The 14,607-nt window shown below is 35.3% G+C and overlaps 2 protein-coding genes across 2 annotated transcripts; one reads left to right on the top strand and one right to left on the bottom strand.

Annotated features, from left to right (window-relative positions):
• Window positions 1-856: 856 nt before the first annotated feature.
• Window positions 857-11,981, top strand: LOC116164252 (patj homolog). Its single transcript, XM_031478431.1, has 2 exons — window positions 857-2,085; window positions 7,799-11,981. The coding sequence occupies exons 1-2, from the start codon at window positions 1,069-1,071 to the stop codon at window positions 8,747-8,749; spliced, it is 1,968 nt and encodes a 655-aa protein (XP_031334291.1). The 5' UTR covers window positions 857-1,068; the 3' UTR covers window positions 8,750-11,981.
• Window positions 11,982-13,186: 1,205 nt separating this feature from the next.
• On the bottom strand, window positions 13,187-13,873 carry LOC116164515. Its single transcript, XM_031478740.1, has 3 exons — window positions 13,649-13,873; window positions 13,488-13,598; window positions 13,187-13,440 (listed from the first exon to the last, which is right to left on the bottom strand). The coding sequence occupies exons 1-3, from the start codon at window positions 13,710-13,712 to the stop codon at window positions 13,316-13,318; spliced, it is 300 nt and encodes a 99-aa protein (XP_031334600.1). The 5' UTR covers window positions 13,713-13,873; the 3' UTR covers window positions 13,187-13,315.
• Between the last annotated feature and the right edge of the window lie 734 nt (window positions 13,874-14,607).

Consider the following 14,607-nt stretch of genomic DNA (forward strand, 5'->3'; position numbering starts at 1 on the left):
GAGATGGTAACCCTAAGTGCACACAATTGTAAGCCTGTCTTTTTGCTTAATTTTATTTTGCTAATCGTTAACCTTTTCTCAATGGTCCCACTGAGGAAGGACAGCAAAGTGCGTCCGAAATATTTGGATTACCAAATAAAAATACTAAACGAAGTCTGACTTTTGAGCCTACTCACCCCACTCCAATTAAATACATATTTATTTAATATTTTGGTGCTCTTAAGGTGAGGGGGTGGGGGGGGGCTGAATTTGATCATGGCTAGATGTACTTAGCACAAAAATGTAATGGGCAAAGCGAGGTCGCACCTTAACCGTGTTCTATAACAACTATTTATTTATGTAGGAACACTTAAAGACCGGAAAAATACTGGAACCGGAACCTAAAATTATTAAGGTCTCAGAACCGGAACTCACAAAAAGAATATTCTATCTAAGTAGTGCCGAACATATGTCTTCCAATCCTCTAGCTAGGCCGAAAGTAGCGGGATGGGGGAGATTAAGGGCCCAATGTTCGGCTAATGCGCCCTTGGCAATCTCGGTAGATATAATATAATTGTAGTCTGATTGATTATGCAAATTTGTGTATTTATCAGAACGTAGTAAATAGTACAAGAGTGGAAGCTTGTAAGTTTTAAATACAAAGCGCGACCTACCCTTTAATTAACTGAGTATATTTATGAAACCGGAGGTGGTTTTATCGATTTAGGGCATGAAATATTCAAATGCAATCTGCTAATGGCGTTTGCGTGGTACGAATTTAAATTGTAGAGTAGCAGCATCCAATGAACAGATAGTGAAATAAGCGCCATCACAGGTCGCGGATGTTTGATTGAACTACGCCAGACCGTGCGTCATCTGTCAAAATGTGTGTTATAAACGTCAAATGAGAATTTAAAAGTGAATTTAAAAACGCAAGAAAATAAGATGAGGTACCGCAGTAGTGAGATTGAAATGTTTTGCTTAAAGCATTTACATAAAATGGGCGTTTGACAAAAGAGAAAAACCAAAATCGAAAGGCGCTAGAGCATTTAACTTGTCCAAAATTAAAAATGTACAAAAAATCACAAAATGGTCTTAAGTACAGAATGGTCTCAAGTTGAAGTAATAGACCTTATAAATGACGGTTCCGGTTTAGGTTTTGGCATCGTCGGCGGCCGAAGCACTGGTGTCGTTATCAAATCTATTCTTCCAGGAGGGATTGCCGACAGAGACAATCGACTTCAAAGCGGCGACCACATCTTACAAATCGGCGATGTAAATCTGCGAGGTCTAGGATCCGATCAGGTGGCAAGCGTTCTTCGCCAAACCGGTTCGCAGGTTAGAATGGTAGTAGCGAGACCGATCGAGCCGTCGTCTGTTAATTTCCACAATGTCTCGAGTACGGCGCCGATAGTTCCGACGAAAATTCTAACGGATCCCGAAGAATTAGACCGGCAATTGCTTCAAAATGGTTACTCGCAAATTTGCAACTTGCACGCTTATAATAATCAAGATCTCGCTCAATTACATTTAAATAATATTGATATTAACGAATTAAACGTACTTAACGCTATCGATATTAACGTAGTAAATTCGTCGAATAATTTATCGCCGGATAGTGAGAAGCAGTTTGTGGTCACGCCCGTCGATATCGAACAAGCTTTGCCGGAAACCGAACGTTTTACGGTCGAGTTAAACAAGAACGAGTATGGCTTAGGTATTACGATCGCCGGATACGTCTGCGAACGAGAGGATCTGAGCGGGATTTTCATAAAAAGTATCAGCGAAGGAAGCGAGGCGTACCGTTGCGGTACAATCGACATTAACGATCGTATCGTCGAGGTGAACGGTTATCCGCTTCACGAATGCACCAATCATCAGGCGGTCGAGAAACTGAAGCAGAGCGGGAATGCGGTCGTGCTTACGCTGGAAAGGTATCTACGCGGTCCGAAGTATGAGCACTTGCAAGAAGCGTTAGCCAGCCAGCAAGACAAGAAAGATTTAAGTCCTCCGTCTCCGTCGGTTACGACACTTAGCTGGATTCCGATAGATGCTGATATTTCAATAGAACCGGAGGGTGAATCGGTCACAACTGTTAATAGTGAGGTAAGATGCAATACAGGTGGGGGAGGGGGGTGAATAGTAGCAATGGGGAATTAATTTTTTGCTCGTTTTTTTGTTATCTCCTGCATTTTAAAAAAAATTGATACAACTGGATACCAAACGATCCTCGAGATCTTCACACGTATTCTTACAACAGTCCTTAAGGGGTTGATTCTGTTCCACCAGATCAGCATAGCTTGTAAAACAAATTTTTTTGATTCAGCATTTGTTTTACTTTTATTCGAGGTGCCTACATACAAAATTTCATTTAAATATCTTGACAAATAAAAAAATGGGATTGCGCAAATACCAAAGTTGGACTGCGCATGCGCATTTTTTTTATTCATCTGCATAGTTGCCTTATTATTATTATTATTACTAACACATAAAACCGGACATTCGTATGTTTTTGTAACAGGAATTATAAATGAAACCCTTTTTTGGAGGTGTGAGCTGGAACTTTTTGGCCCGTTAGTAGCTGAAAAACAATAGCGTCCTTTCTTGAAGGTCCTAAAGAACATATGTATCAATTTTCAAAGCGATCGGACTTTTCTACACAAAGTTATCGTGTATACGGGCAGACAACAGACAGACGGATAGGCAGACAGCAGTACAACATTATAAAAGATCTCGAGGATCGTTAATAGTCATCCAAGAAGCACCTTATCGTGGTTATTCATTATTTATAGTCGATCAACATATACAGTGTGTCCCAGATCGCGTGGGATTGCATGGGTAACTTTCTTATTAAATGGGCAATGTTTTGCAGTTTTAGATGCATATTTAAAATTTCCTTATGAAAATTCAAAATGTCGACGTATATTCAAAAAAACTAAAATTGGTCATTTCCTTGAATGTCTTATATCATTGACAGTATAAGAGATATAAAAAAAAGATTTATATAAAAGTTACTGTCTTTGATACGCTTCATTCAGAATTGATGTTAAAAAAAATTCAAGATGGCTACTTTTGACGGGACTTTTGAGGAACATTTACCAACTTCCTAAAGTTAAATAGGCGCCATGTTGAATTTTTAGATTACTTGCATAGGATTGAAAACAAGATACCAGTTAAATCAACGATTTTTATATTTTAATCAAGTAGTCTGTGATGAATAAAAAAAAACAAAACAAAATCTATTGGAGGCAACAAAACAATGGAAATAAATACATCAGATGCTTAAAATATCAGGGGCGCACTCATGGAAGGGGGGTTTTGGTATTACAACTACCTCAAGTAGGCGTAGAAAAATGTTGACTTTTATGACGTTACTTATTGACTTATCCATACTAACATAATACCTACAAAATGGTGGTAGAACTACAAACCATCCCCTTGCAAAAGCCTTAAGCTGCTCACCATTAGTTACAAATTCTCCAATAAACTTCTTTAAAGGATTTTCTAGATAATGTATGTTTCGCAGAAAGGGTTGCTTTATGGTACCTACCAACAAGCTGGCCGCCCAGGTTATTGTGTACATTGTACATTAAAGAATGAAGTAATAATAATAATAATGATGATATATTTTCATGTTTTGCACAGTAGCGCTTACATTCGTCAAGTTTTTCTAGTTAAATAACATATGTAATGTACTTATATATTTACTTAATACAATAGTCAATTTAAATTTAAAATCACTCTGATTCTCTAAAGCCTTCACTTACAAATTCTTGTATGGAAAATGTTAGGTATCGTTTAAGGGTTACTTTTAGTTTTTTTATATCATTATGATTGGATACTCTTTGGTAGGAGGTTAAAGAATTTTTTAGCTTGGAACTGGTGATTACTTTGGGTCTTAGATAGTCGAACGTAAGCTGCCCTAATATTGTTTTTGTTTCTGGTATCATGACGATGTATGTCTGCATGGGTTTTAAAATTATCTGTATTAATTCTGGCATACAGTATGCATTCTAGTATATACATGCTCGGCAGGGTTAGTATTTGCAGTTGTCTAAAGGAGTCTCTGCATTCTTCCTGATAACCTAATGAGTCAACTATACGTATCGCTCTTCTCTGCAGGGCGAAGACATCTTTGGCTGTGGCGCAGTTACCCCATATTAATAAGCTGTAGTTTATTAACGTGTGTATCAGCGAATAATATGCTGTTAATAAGATTGACTTTGACACATTGTCGGTCAGTCTTCGTAAAACATATATGTTGGTACTGATTTTTTTACATATACTATTAGTATGTGCCGCCAGACTTAGCTTTTCATCAATGACTAGCCCTAAAAATTTTACAAAACTAGGGTTATCAAAGGTGTGATGCCTTAACGTAGTTAGTAACACTTCTGTTTTTCCTTTATTTAGGATCAGGTCATTGGCTATACACCATGTAGAGGCCAGAGATGTTAGTTCTTCTTTGGTCGCTAAAACTTTATCCAAATTTTCCCGTTTTGAGAAAATATTGGAGTCATCTGCATAAAGAATGCAGTCGGCATGTGGTTTCATATATTGGGGAAAATCGTTAAAGTAGATTAAAAACAGCAATGGTCCTGATATGGATCCCTGAGGAACCCCTCGTTTGGTATGTAACTTATCGGACATGATATTTTCATTTATTATAACATATTGAGATCTATCCGAAAGATATGATTCAATAAGTTTTAAACTGTTTTGGTCGAAATTATAAATCCGTTCCAGTTTACTAAGTAATATATTATGCGAGACACTATCAAATGCTTTTGATAGGTCTAAAAATATTGCGAGTGAATAGAGACCTTCTTCAAAACAAGCGAGGGTGTTATTTACAAATTTACTCAAAGCTTGGATTGTGCGTCGTCCTTTCCTGAACCCGTATTGGTCATTATCTAGTATATTGTTAAATTCAAAGTGATCTGCTATTTGACTATGAACTATTTTTTCAAAAATTTTTGAAAAAATAGGTAGCATTGATATTGGCCTGTAGTTTCTGTGATCTTGAGCATCTCCTGATTTAAAAACGGGAATAACTAAAGCTACTTTCAAGTCTCGGGGTTCTACGCACCAAAATTAATTAAAAAAAGTTTTTTCCGGAGAAATTTTGGTGTAGTCGATTTTTGGTAAAAAAGGAAGGTTATACACTGCCTTTTTTTGAGGCCCTCAAAAAAAATTGTCTTAGATTGACCCGGAAAAAAATTTTTCTTATAGAATGTGGCCTGTAGAATCCATAATTTCAAACAGTTCCTAGATTGGGCTACTAGTTCAAAAGTTACAGCCCTTTGAATTTTCTTTCGACATTGGTTTCTAGTCTATAACTTTTGATTGAGAAGTCTGATCGAAAAAGTACGAATTGTTTTGGATTCTACGCACCAAAATTAATAAAAAAAAGTGTTTTCCCGAGAAATTTTGGTGCAGTCGATTTTTGGTAAAAAAGGAAGGTTATACACTGCCTTTTTTTGAGGCCCTCAAAAAAAAATTGTCTCAGATCGACCCGGAAAAAATTTTTTCTTATAGAATGTGGCCTGTAGAATCCATAATTTCAAACAGTTCCAAGATTGGGCTACTAGTTCAAAAGTTACAGCCCTTTGAATTTTCTTTCGAAATTGGATTCTAGTCTATAACTTTTGATTGAGAAGTCTGATCGAAAAAGTACGAATTGTTTTGGATTCTACCCACCAAAATTAATACGAAAAAGTGTTTTCCGGAGAAATTTTGGTGTAGTCGATTTTTAGTAAAAAAGGTAGGTTATATAGACTGCCTTTTTTTGAGGCCCTCAAAAAAAATTGTCTCAGATTGACCCGGAAAAAAATTTTTCTTATAGAATGTGGCCTGTAGAATCCATAATTTCAAACAGTTCCTAGATTTGGCTACTAGTTCAAAAGTTGCAGCCCTTCGAATTTTCTTTCGAAATTGGTTTCTAGTCTATAACTTTTGATTGAGAAGTCTGATCGAAAAACTACGAATTGTTTTGGATTCTACGCACCAAAATTAATAAGAAAAAGTGTTTTCCGGAGAAATTTTGCTGTAGTCGATTTTTGGTAAAAAAGGAAGGTTATACACTGCCTTTTTTTGAGGCCCTTAAAAAAAAATTGTCTCAGATCGACCCGGAAAAAAATTGTTCTTATAGAATGTGGCCTGTAGAATCCATAATTTCAAACAGTTCCTAGATTGGCTACTAGTTCAAAAGTTACAGCTCTTTGAATTTTCTTTCGAAATTGCTTTCTAGTAGGGAATGCAATCCCGCAGCAAAATCTCAATCCCGGTATTTTCGGGATTGTTAGATGTTAATCCCGCGGGATCCCGGAATTTGCGGGATCTCGCAAAACTTGGATATAGATTTTTGACTCATTTTATGGGCGGGTATTGAAATGCTACCTTGCACTTAAGAAACCCACTATAGCAAGTGCCGTCCGGGGTTGCGGGGGTGGCGGCATAGCTGAAATTGAACCTTAGGGTGTCTAGAACATCCTCTGAAAGTTTCATAAAGTTATCACAAAATGCAAGGTTGAAACCTATAACTGCTGCACTAATTGGTCTGTGAAAATTTTGAAATACACTCCACATGCCATTAAATTTTAATCTAAATTGTCCGCACCGTAGAATTCACTGCGCATGCGCAAAAGAAACGTCATATTTGACCTTCCCTTCAACTATTTGGGAATGCGAACTCGGTTCAGTCACAATAGTCATAAGTATGTCTCACCTAGACTTTACAGTGCAAGGAACGTAGGGCACTGCATATTCTTATAGGGGTTTTTAGTGAGGCGATGCCGATTTATTTATAATATTCTTTCTTCTTCAAAAAACCGAAAAATGTCATTTTCAAAAATGCGCCGGCGTTTATTTATTTTCGAAGATATCAAAAAATAGTTTTAAAAAACCCTTGGTAATTTTTTCTTTTTAAACACTTAATATTTGACTTGGGAATCAATCGTGCATTTTTGCCTTGAAGCTTACAATGTGTTTCTTATGGCAATAATTCCATGGCCGAGTCGATGGTGTCAATGCAAGACAATAAACGAATGAATTTGGTTTTAATCACAATCAGCCATGGAATTATTGCCATAAGAAATACATTGTAAACTTCGAGGCAAAAATACAAAGTTGATTCCCAAATTAAATAGTAAGTGTGTTGGTTTTGTAATTTTTTTCTCTCTCAAATGACATAAAAATCCAATATGGCGTCCATAAGAAATAAGAAAGAAACTCGAAATTCACAATTTGTCAAATTATATTTTAGCATCATCAGAAAGCTGAGAAGAAATTGCTAAGGATTTATTTAAACTATTTTTTGAAATCTGAAAATAAATGAACGCCAGCTCATTTTTGAAAATGACATTTTTCGGTTTTTTACCATAACTTCGTTGTTTGTAGAGCTACAAGAAAGGGAAAATTAATCTACATAAAATTCTGCAATTTTTTTCTGCAATTTTTGCTAATTTAATCGACCCTGTATTTTTTTACCGTTTACGAGATCCTCATACTGAACATTGGAAAAAACTCACCCTGTATATCTTTTGTTGTTCTTTTTTGGTTGACAAAACTTTAAATGATTTATTTACACAATAAATAAAATTATTATTGTGTATGATGTTTTAGTGGCAAGTGGTGCCTTTCTTTAATCCATTCACACGCACCCACAGGGTAGGGTAGGAAAAGGGTTTGTATCAATAATTTTTCTTCGTATGTCCAATAAATTTTAATTTTTCATTGTGTATTTGTGTACTCCTGAAAAAAGTTAAAAACTAAATAGAATAAACAAGAGATAGCAACAATTAATACTGTGTACTTTCAGATTTACGACAACAACCCCGACAACGTTGAGATATTCGTGGATGAAAACTTTGACGCCGATTTAACCGAAGATTTGGAAACGACGATCAAGAAAAAGTGGGAGAGCCTCGTCGGTCCCGAGTCTGAAATTGTAGTAGCGCACATAAAAAAATTAAAAGGACTAGGAATAAGTTTAGAAGGTACGGTCGACGTTGAAGGTGGAGTTGAGCTGAGACCGCGCCACTACATCCGGTCAATTTTACCCGACGGTCCCGTCGGACAGCACGGCAAGTTGGGGTCGGGGGATGAGCTGCTGGAAGTTAACGGTCAGAAGTTGTTGGGGATAAAACATGTCGAGGTCGTAAAAATACTCAAAAGTCTACCAAATACAGTCCGCCTTGTGTGTTCACGTAAGCACGACGAGAATCGTGTTATAAATACTTCGCAGGATAGGGAAGCGTTCGAAGCTAGAAATATTTTAGGTGGAAGCTTGAAAAACCTACTTCCTCAACCCGAGCAGAAATTACTTAAGGCACTTAGTGATACTAGTATTAATACGTCGAGTACCGCTACAATTACCGACGAGACTAACTTGCAAAAGGCTAAGTCGCGATCTTTAGAAAACACAAACCTGGCCATGTGGTCGGATTCGGTCGAATTTGTAGATTTAGTGAAGGGCGAGAGGGGGCTCGGTTTTTCTATTTTAGATTATCAAGATCCCTTGGATCCGAAGTCAACCGTAATCGTGATACGTAGTTTAGTACCTAACGGTGCTGCAGAGCTTGATGGTAGGTTGAAGCCTGGCGATCGCTTAATATCGGTCAACGATAGAGTTATTAAGAACGCCAATCTCGATCAGGCCGTGCAAGCATTAAAAGGAACGTCGCTCGGTAAGGTTAAGATTGGCATTGCAAAACCACTTCCTTTATCTAGACCTAGCGATTCACGTAGCAGCCCAACTGTTGGTTCGTAACTGGTAGGTAGCAACCAATTAATTGTTGATTTCCGAATCAAAATGCAGACAGTATTGGAATTTGGAATGTAATTGCATTGGAATGGCCCCACAGTAAGCGCCAATGTTTTATGGTAAAAAAACACTTAAAGTGGTATGTGTATATTATGCTTGCCAGGAGAGAATGCCGGTCACAGAACACCTGATGCAGCTCTACAAATTTAATATGAAAAACATACAGTTGTGGATCGGCATCAGTTGTTCAGTGATCGGCATTCGCTCCCCACGAGCGTTATAGTATACACAGCATTTAAGTTTCCCTCTAAAACATGAAATTATCTTTTTCGAATATGCCGATATACAGGGTGTTTTTTTGGAAGCTGTAATTTTAAATGAAACGCCTATATTTGGATTCTACTGAAATTTCAAATAGAATCCAAAAATAGGGGTTTCTATTTAAAATAACGAAGTTACTAGAACTAAAGCAACTACAACAACTAAAACACCCTGTATAGCACTTTGGTAAAAAGGATTCGTCTAAAAAAATATTACAAGTGGGGAGGTTTCATTGAAAATTTATACATGAAGATGGATGAGGTTTAAAGATTGGGATATTTTTGAAGCTATTTAGGTATTGGTAAATTAAAAAGAACTGTGATCTAGTAATGGAATTGATTTTAATCATAAGCATAAGCAAAATTGTGGTATGTACCTAATCCAATCTCAAACTTTAAGGATGTGTTTACCATATGCAAATTATCTGTTTGTGAGAAGAATCAGTGTAGATATCTTTGGTAGTGCTTTGTTGTAAACTACATGTAGTTCTAAGGTTTGTGTGTTTGGAATGATATTTTTTTTATAACTTACAATAGGTTTGTATTTGACCGAGTACATTTGGGTCGTTTAATGAAAATCTGTTGCGTTATTCGAGTCAAATTGCTAAAGGAAACAAATTTTAAATTTCAACAACACAAATTTACTCGGTTTAAGTACAAACCTTGAGTGTTGTTTGGCAGGACAATTTAACGTACAAGAAATTCACGTTGCTATTAAAAAAAATTCAAGATGGCGGTCGCACTAAAAAAAATAGCGTTCTAATTTTCATGCCTATATCTCAAACGGTTTGAGCGTGAGATTTAATCGCGACCCTGTATATACTTTTTTGGAAAACGTTAAATATGCTTGTGTAGGAAGCTCCAAAGAGTCCGTTCATTTAGCCATCTGTTAGCCCAAAAATGAAGCAATTTTGTTGTATCTACTCTACTGTATCTCAATGTGTTCTATTGTGCATTTGTGTGCACAATTTGTGCCTTTTTCGTTTTAGAAAAATTTTAAAAATTAAAATGGGGGCTAAGTGAACGTTTAGCGCCGTAAAAAATTAAACTGTTTAATACGCCAGTATCACATAATACTTCAATTGTGCTTAATTGGGCTTTTAGGTTCACATATATTTAGAGAAACCAAATGGAGGGTAAAGTGAACTTTTAACGCCCCCCCCCCTCCCCTTCCCTCAAAAATTGACCTTTTCATACTGAAGTACAGGGTGATTTCGTATATTTAGACAACGCTTTTGTTAGAAGAGAAAAAAAACTGTAAATACAAAGGTAAAAAAACAAAAGAAAATCACAAAGTTTATTATTTTTTATCAATTAATATATTATTTTTACCTTGAGAATAACCCAGACCAACTTGACTGTTTAATATTTATTTTCAATAAACAAAATGTGTCCTAAATTTACAAATAATAAATGGTCATTACTACTTCCAATACATTTCCTGTAGTTTATCCAATTTAAGCAAAGTATTGCTAATAAATATGTATTTTTGAAATTAGAAAGAAAAGATTTTTCAATTTTTCGAAGAATATATAACGCGCTCCATTAAAAATTTACCAAATTTGCATTTTTTACTAAATTTGCATTTTTTACTAAATTTCTGGCGAATTCTGATAAGCCCCACAATTTTTATACTAAATACTAACTAATAAACGCGTTACGCGCTGTCTAAATATACCTAGTACTTTGATTGTGCTTAATTGCGCTTTTATGGTCACTGTCTGTTCCATTTTGAGTAAGCGTTTACTTAGGTGGGGGGGGGGCAATGGGGGGATTTCATTTTTCGAAATATTTCCTAAATCAAAAAGGCACAATCCGTGAACATACAAGCACAATCAAAAGTGCTGTGTAATACTGTTGTTTCAGTGTGAAAATGTTTAATTCAAGAGCGGGGGTTTTTTAAAACTATTTCTAAAGCCAAAGAGACACAAAAAAATTGGTGTATTGTTAGGCTAATGGGAGGGCTAAGTGAACGGACCGATAGCAAAAACCAGAACTCCAATTAAAATGTCCTCATATATTCTTCTTATGGAAATAGTAACGCAGACGCTTCAAATATCGAGAACAATATCACCAAAATGTTTAGAACATTCTCAATAATAAAAAATGTGTGATTGCGCCCTGTTTTTTGACAAGCAGGCAGAAATTCATGACTATAAAGAACGGAATGGTTCTACTGCGTATTGTGGAAAATGTAGCTCTCCTAAAATAGGATCTCAACAGGATGCAATAGAATCCCTCCAACAAAAAGAAGCTTGCGGAACGGATGTTCGGGAAAATATACAGGGTGGAAATTTTATCTGGAGCACTGAATATATCTTCGAAAGTATATTTTTTTAGACTTTTTTGTGCTATCCAAAATTATAAAAATTTTGCCGCTGATTTGTATACCTTAGAATTGTCACCAGTGGCGGACGTCTACAGATCCAAGGGGGAATATATATTTTTAATGGCAACTACTATTTTTTATTACATATTCTTAAAGTTTATGGACATAAAAACTAAAATAATTTTGATTTATATGTTTTTTCAGTAACAGCTGAATTAAATACAGACGCACGACACTGTTCATAGTTTTTAAGTTTGTAAATTTGTTGAATATTTTTAATAATTTTTGATTCAACAAAACTCTTGAAATTTTGACACTCTGTAGGTCGGTCATTAGGTGTTTGCGGACATATGCTTATATGAACTTTTTTAAATTTCCTTTTAGACAGATTCATGAGTGAAGGGGTCTATTTTTTAACCTAAAAACCCATGTTGTTTGACGGTTTTTTTTCCGAATAACTTTTATGTCATGAAATGAGTTGAGAAATGTCATGTTCTATTGACGTTTGAGGAAAAAGTATTTGATTGGAAAAATTATTCTTTGTAAAAATGTAACTTAGTTAGGGTGGGTTTATCATCCGTGTAGACCCAATAGAAATCGAATAATAGCTTGTGGAAGATTGGTTCTTATTCATCAAACGCCAAAAATTTCAACGTGAAGTAACCAAAAAATGCATTTTCAGAGAAAACTCATAGAAGCTTTTTTGAAGTGCTTGAAAAACCTTTATTTTTTTTATAAAGGTCCCTATCATCAAAACTAAGCGAGTTGTGACGAAAATAATCTGGGTCCCTATTTTTTTAGGGACAAAAAATACGAAAATCACTCCCTAATTATTACTAACCTCAATTTAAAAAAATTGTTACCACTTTACAATTAATTTTATTTAGGTACATGTAATATAGGTACTCTAGAAGTTTTCAAAAAAATACTTTTTGTACAAAATAACTCAAAGACTATTATGAGACGCAAAATTTTGTTTGGTGCAAAATTGTAGGTTTTGTTTTTCTGAAAATACTGATTCTTTTTTATGTAGGATGGGCAATCAATAGTAACTTGTTCAAGTTCTTTCAGCTTAAATCCATTCAAAAATAAGGGCTAATAGAATATTTAATTTATATGAGCTTATAGCTGTAGAAAAAACCTAAAAAATGGTTTTTTGAAGGACTAGCTGAGAGAGTTTTGGAAAAAAGTTTCACTGAAGGTGATTGTCAAAATAATGCTCCAATTATGTACCAAGAGGAAGGATGAGGCGGAAGTGGAACAAAATGGGAAACGGAAAACGAGGAGGATTTTTGATTATTTTTTGTAATAAAGTAAAAAAATTAAAATCCCTAAAAAATAAAGAAATGTTTATTTAATATACAAGTTGCTTTGTCATTATTTTTTAATGATTACTGTTATTCATCGAAACATGTGTAGAGCACCTGTAACTGCTCACAACACAGCTTGCGTAATTTTGTGGGAAACAACTCCTTAAAGAATAAAAAATCCAATACTGTTTGTATTTTGTACAAATTTTCTGCACTTAAAATCAGAACCAAATATAAATGCGCAAGTAAATGGCATATTGTAGGTGTAGCATTATATAATATATTGTAACTCTTTTAATGTTATACAGGGTTTTCAATATCGGTTGAAACTAAAAATCTCTGAATACAGGGCATAAAAGTTACAGATTCTAAAGGTGTATATAAAAGCTCATCAAAATATTACTATTTTACGAAGAGATTGAACTTCAGATGATGTAAATAAACGCTTACAAATTAACTAAAATTTTAAACAGAAAGCAATTCCTTCCGCGAAAGTATTTTTATTGTAAATATTAACACAAATTCTAGTCATTATATTTAAATCATTTGCGTTAAATGCATGAGTATATAAGTTGATCGTTGTGACTCCACTGTAAATAAAATATTAGAATTATTATTGTTTAAAGAAGATGTTTAATTTATCAATACAGCAGCAACCCGCTATGAGGCTGTGCTCCTTGCACGAGTTCGCGTGGAGAAAGCTGCAGTCGGCAAACTGGCATTGGAACGGTAGCGGATCTACAAAATTTGGTAATCTGTTATGGGTATCGCAAGTAAGCTCTTACAATAGTCGTTGTGCGGACTGCAACAGCAGGAATCGTGGAACATCTTCTCCGAGCAGTAACCGTATACTGAAGAATCGCATATGGGGCAATACCGTCGGTCCATAGCAATGTCTAAAAATATAACGGGTTATTGTGGGATTTTGTGTTGGTTTCGGCACAACCTTTGCAGTAACTAAGCGCTACGGCGCACACTATGAAAAGGAATATTCTTGCCTGTGTTGACATTTTGTGCGTTACTGAGGAACTGGTCACATATTCTTGAAAGGAAAGATGCAAATTAGTAACTGTTCACTTTCAGGTCCTGGTACTGTTATAATGCTTTGAACTTGTTTATTTTCATCAGGTGGGTTGTTTATATGATGACCTTTACGGGAATTTCATTTTGAAGTAATGCATCAGGCATGTTTTGCATGTATAAAGTATGAATAAATAGAAGATTTAACGTTTCTAAAAAATTGATTTTTTTTACATTTTCCCAATTTTTTATACAATGCTTTTTAGGAACTTCAATTTAAATTAATTGGTGCAAATACTTTATTATTACAATTGCTTTAGGTGACCTGATATGGCACAGTTTTCTTTCCTAGAGGGTAAGCCAACGGGCCGGGTAATACCAGGGAAACTACTTGCTTTATTGTTAAAGTGCATTGCATGTACTTTACAAATAAATTTTGTAATGATTGAACTATATACCTAACATATTTTTGTGCAGACAAGAGTACACGCGTGTTTATCTGTTTATCAGCAATAGAAAGAGATTTGGGACAGTAAAGGCAATACAAGACTTGAGTTGTCAAATAATAAAAGGAAATTAAATTTAGTGTCATTGAGCATGTCTTGCATAACAGTAGAATCTTAGGAGCTTCTGTACCTTCAGCATCTTCAAAAAGCTATCTTTTGTTGACCTTGAATCAATTTTTAATAGTAGAAAGTTGGTCGGAGCTGGAACAGAAGTGGGGACATTTTTGGATTCTATGCACCCAATTTATTGTAGTATTTGCGTTAAATTGGGAAAATGGGAATTTTTGAATTTAACAGAAACTGGTTTCTTTGTAGCGCACAAATTTGGGTCACCTGGCACTTCCGGTTCCAGAACAGACCCAAAAGCTCAGGTTATACG

This window comes from Photinus pyralis, unplaced genomic scaffold (assembly GCF_008802855.1).
Source record: "Photinus pyralis isolate 1611_PpyrPB1 unplaced genomic scaffold, Ppyr1.3 Ppyr1.4_LG1, whole genome shotgun sequence".
Classification (NCBI taxonomy): Eukaryota; Metazoa; Arthropoda; class Insecta; order Coleoptera; family Lampyridae; genus Photinus; species Photinus pyralis.

What these genes read in the sequence shown, in the direction of transcription:
- LOC116164252 (XM_031478431.1), top strand. Translation starts at nt 1,069, where the DNA reads ATGGTCTTAAGTACAGAATGGTCTCAAGTTGAAGTAATAGACCTTATA. An exon ending in TCACAACTGTTAATAGTGAG is followed by an intron (nt 2,086 to 7,798) that starts GTAAGATGCAAT and finishes GTGTACTTTCAG; the next exon opens with ATTTACGACAACAACCCCGA.
- LOC116164515 (XM_031478740.1), bottom strand. Translation starts at nt 13,712, where the DNA reads ATGTCAACACAGGCAAGAATATTCCTTTTCATAGTGTGCGCCGTAGCG. An exon ending in AGCGCTTAGTTACTGCAAAG is followed by an intron (nt 13,599 to 13,648) that starts GTTGTGCCGAAA and finishes TTATATTTTTAG; the next exon opens with ACATTGCTATGGACCGACGG. An exon ending in CAGTCCGCACAACGACTATT is followed by an intron (nt 13,441 to 13,487) that starts GTAAGAGCTTAC and finishes CAAATTTTGTAG; the next exon opens with ATCCGCTACCGTTCCAATGC.